Consider the following 4,394-nt stretch of genomic DNA (forward strand, 5'->3'; position numbering starts at 1 on the left):
TTTTTAACAGAAACTCATTCTGTTGCGTGTAGTGGATCACTACGGGTGAATCAAGGGTGCGATTAGAGTAGCAACTTGAAGCTGCCAAAAAAGGAGGAATTTGTGGAGAAAAGAAGGTTTAGAAATGGCTGGAAATGGAAGCAATATTCCATTTATGAGTCTCCCAATTATGACAGAGAAGAACTGGATTCAGTGGAGTACACAAATGAAGGTACTCTTCAAATTTCAAGAAGTAAGTGATGTTGTAGAGAATGGCATTCTTGCACCTGGTCCTGAAGCAACGGAGGTTCAAAGAGCCATGTTCAAGGAAGCCAAGAAGAAGGAAAACAAAGCATTGTTCCTTATTCATCAATGTGTGGATGACATTCACTTTGAGAAGATTCAGAATTCAACCACAGCAAAAGAAGCATAGGACACCTTGATTTAAAGCCATTCTGGTGGAGACAAGATCAAAAAGGGAAAATTCCAAACACTTAGAAGAAAATATGAATTAATTCATATGGAAGAAAGTGACAAGGTTGGTGATTACTTCACAAAGGTGTTCATAGTTACCAACCGGATGAAGGGGTGTGGAAAAGTGGTGACAGATCTCATGATCATTGAAAAAATCATGAGATCCCTACCACAAAAGTTTGACTTCATAGTAGTAGCCATAGAAGTATCAAAAGATATGTCAAACATGAAGGTTAAAGAGCTTCAAAGCTCCTTAGAATCTCACGACATGAGGTTGTTGGAAAGAAATCCCAACAAAATCCTCGAACAAGCTCTAAAGGCAACTCATTATAGAGATGAAGAAAGAAAGAAAAAAAGAAGATGGAAGGGAAGAAGAATAAGAATGAATTTGATTAGCTAGAATCATTAGACAAAATAGGAGGGCCAAGAAAGAATGAAAGATATAAGAATTTTGACAGAAGGAGTGTAGAATGCTTCAAGTATCACAAAACTGGACACTACTCATATGAGTGTTCTGATGAAAGAAAAAAGAATCAGTATGAGAAGGAAGCCTACAAAGCACAAGAAGAACCTGAAGGAGAACCACTAACTCTTATGGTGACCAACTCTAATGAACACATTGATGAGTCATGGTATCTTGACTCAGGATGCTCAAACCATATGACAAGTCATAAGGAATGGCTTGCAGACTTTAATCCAAGCAGGAAAAGCAAAGTCAGGTTTGTAGACAACAGTACACTAAAGGTGGAAGGCACTGGTGATGTGGTAATTGTAGAAAGAATGGATCAAATGCATTGATCATTGATGTATTGTTCATCCCTAGATTAAAGTGCAACCTATTGAGCATTGGGTAATTGGTGCAGAAAAGATTCTCTGCAACAATGAAAGATGGACATTGTGAAATCTTTGATGCTGGGGAAAGACTCATCCTAAGAAGCCACTTAAGCAATAACATGACATTTCAAGTGAATATTAAAGCTGTCGAGGATCAATGTCTTGCAGCCATGGAAACCATAGAGGAGAGTTGGCTATGGCACAATAGATATGGTCATTTGAACTTCAAAAGCTTAAGCAAGCTTGGCTCAACAAATATGGTGGTTAGACTTCCTCCTACTGAAGTGCCAAAGAAAAAAGTGTGAAGTATGTTTGGCTGGCAAGCAATCCAGAAGACCCTTCAAAACTGAGTTGAGCATGAGGGCCAAAGGAGTCTTAGCAGCTGTGCATTCAAACATATGTGATCCCTTTGAAGAGCCATCATTAGGTGGAAACATGTACTTCATTACATTTGTTGATGAATTCAATAGAATGATCTAGCTATATGTGTTGAAATTGAAGAGTGAAACATTTGAAGTGTTCCTAAGATTCAAGGCTGCAGTTGAGAGGGAAAGCGGAAAAATGCTCAAGATTCTTAGAATTGATGGTGGAGGTGAGTTCACTTCTAATGCATTCAAATCATACTGCAACAAGAATGACATTAGACATGAAATCACTGCTTCATACACCCCACAACACAATGGGCTAGTAGAGAGGAGAAACAAAACAATAAGGAGAAAGGCTTACCATAAAAGTTCCGGGGTGAAGTTGCATCAACCTCAGTATACATACTCAATAGAAGTCCAACTAAGAGGCTTGAGAACAAAGTTCCAATTGAAGTTTGGACTGGACAGAAGCCAAGAGTAAGTCATTTCAAGGTGTTTGGGTGACTTGCATACAAGCATATACCTAACCAAAGAAGAACAAAGCTCCAAGATAAGACTACACTAATGGTGTTCATTGGATATCATCCAACTGGTGCATACGAACTATATAATCCTATTGAAGATAGGGTGCAGATAATCAGGGATGTGATAGTGTTGGAAAATGAAAGCTAGAATTGGAAAAAGATGACAACTAGCTTGAGGAGAATCATCCCTGAGATGGGTGATGAAGATGATGTCTCAGAAAGGGAATGTGAGAGAACTAGTGATGGTGATGCAATCATCACACAAAGATCTCAAAGGGTAAGAGCACTACCTACCAGATTCAGTGATTATGAGTTACTTCATGATAGTCAGATCAATGAGGAAGGTGACTTAATTCACTTAGCTCTGATGGCTGAGGTAGAACCAATAAGTGAATAAGAAGGAAAGACTCAGTTTGGAAGAAAGCAATGGCTAAAGAACTCAAATATATTGAGAAGAACCAAACCTGGAACTTGATTGATCTTCCAAAAGGAAAACATCATATTGGAGTAAAGTGGGTATTTAAACAAAAATTTAATCATGATGGATCCATATCTAATGATAAAGCTAGATTGGTAGCCAAAGGATTCTTACAAAGAGAACGAATGGATTATTCAGAAGTGTTTTCACTAGTGGCTCGAATTGGAACTATAAGGATGGTAGTAGGAATAGCTTGTGCAAAGAACTAGGGACTGTTTCAACTTGATGTGAAATCAGCCTTCCTACATGGCCTCTTGCTAGAAGAAGTCTATGTTCAACAGCCACCTGGTTTAATAATAAAAGGAAAGGAGCACCAAGTGTACAAGCTAAGGAAGACTTTGTATGGATTGAAGCAAGCTCTAAGAGCTTGGAACAAGAGGATTGATTCTTTCCTTTTCAAACTCAATTTTACAAAACGTACAGTAGAACATGGTGTGTATGTAAATAAGGGAAGAAATGGGGATTTGATGATAATATGCCTTTATGTTGATTATCTACTCATCAGTGGATCAAACTTGAAAGAAATTGAAGAATTCAAGAGAGTAATGGAAGCAGAATTTGATATGACAAATTTGGGCAAACTTAGCTACTTTCTTGGAATAAAATTCACTCAAACTTCTGCTGGCTTGTTAATGCACCAAAAGAAGTATGTTAGGGACCTACTACAAAGATTCAATATGATCTCTTGCAACTTAGTGGCTAATACAATAGAAGCTAATATGAAATTAACAAAAGATGAGGATGGTAAGGTAGTGGATGAAACCTTGTACAAACAGATTATAAGATCACTAAGGTTTCTGTGCAACAGCAGGCCTAACTTGTCCTATAGTGTTGGACTTGTAAGCAGATTTATGTGTAGTCCTAAAGAGTCACATATGCAAGCAGTTAAGAGGGTGTTGAGGTATGTACAAGACACATCAAATTATGGAATTTTGTTTCCAATTGGAAGACAGAAATCTGAATAGAAATATGAACTAGAAGTGATTGGGTTTGCTAATGCTGACTATGGTGGAGATTTAGTAGAGGAAAAGTACATCTGGGTACTTATTCATGCTAAACAATACACGTATCTCTTGGTGCTCCAAGAAGAAACTTGTGATTGCATTATCTAGTTGTGAAGCAGGGTACATTTCTGGAAGCTATGCATCATGCCAAGCTGTTTGGCTCGAGGAACTGCTAAAGGAGATGGGAATCAGAGTGAAAACTCCATTGCAGCTAAACATAGACAACATTTCAGCAATAAGTCTAGCCAAGAATCCAGTAAGTCATGGGAGAAGCAAACACATAGAGATAAGGTTTCACTATCTTAGAGATCTAGTGAATAAAGAAAGGTTGAAGATTGTGTATTGCAACACTGAATCACAACTTGCTGATGGCTTTACTAAGACACTGAAGATCAACAGATTCGAAGATCTGAGGAAGAAGATGGGCATGGAAAATATTAGTAGCTTGGCTTAAGGTGGGTGTTATAAAAAGCCCAATAACCCAAGCCCTTTGTTAGTTGAAAGTTAGTTGTGGTATTAACCAATACTTGCTATTTATTGTTAAAGAATTTGTATTTCTGTTAAAGTAGTTATAGTCCTTACTATAAAAGGAATGTCTTATAAACTTTGCAAAGTATGATTGAATCTTGGTGAATTCAGTACACATCTTTTTTACTTTGTTTTTCTTGCAATTTCTAACATTAAGAATTCAATGATGTTAGAAAACGCAAAAAAAATGACAGATTTATATAGTTCA

General features: G+C 37.3%; 1 protein-coding gene across 1 annotated transcript; it reads left to right on the forward strand.

Annotated features, from left to right (window-relative positions):
- The first annotated feature begins 499 nt into the window (after positions 1-499).
- LOC109337549 lies at positions 500-2,133 on the forward strand. Its single transcript, XM_019574550.1, has 4 exons — positions 500-726; positions 978-1,218; positions 1,317-1,586; positions 1,789-2,133. The coding sequence occupies exons 1-4, from the start codon at positions 500-502 to the stop codon at positions 2,131-2,133; spliced, it is 1,083 nt and encodes a 360-aa protein (XP_019430095.1).
- The last annotated feature ends 2,261 nt before the right edge of the window (positions 2,134-4,394 follow it).

This window comes from Lupinus angustifolius, unplaced genomic scaffold (genome assembly GCF_001865875.1).
Source record: "Lupinus angustifolius cultivar Tanjil unplaced genomic scaffold, LupAngTanjil_v1.0 Scaffold_8_75, whole genome shotgun sequence".
In the NCBI taxonomy this organism is placed as follows: domain Eukaryota; kingdom Viridiplantae; phylum Streptophyta; class Magnoliopsida; order Fabales; family Fabaceae; genus Lupinus; species Lupinus angustifolius.

Coding starts and splice junctions, on each gene's coding strand:
- LOC109337549 (XM_019574550.1), top strand. CDS start 500: ATGGAAGAAAGTGACAAGGTTGGTGATTACTTCACAAAGGTGTTCATA. Junction 727..977: donor TTAGAATCTCACGACATGAG/GTTGTTGGAAAG, acceptor TTCTGATGAAAG/AAAAAAGAATCAGTATGAGA. Junction 1,587..1,788: donor CTGAAGTGCCAAAGAAAAAA/GTGTGAAGTATG, acceptor TTGAAATTGAAG/AGTGAAACATTTGAAGTGTT.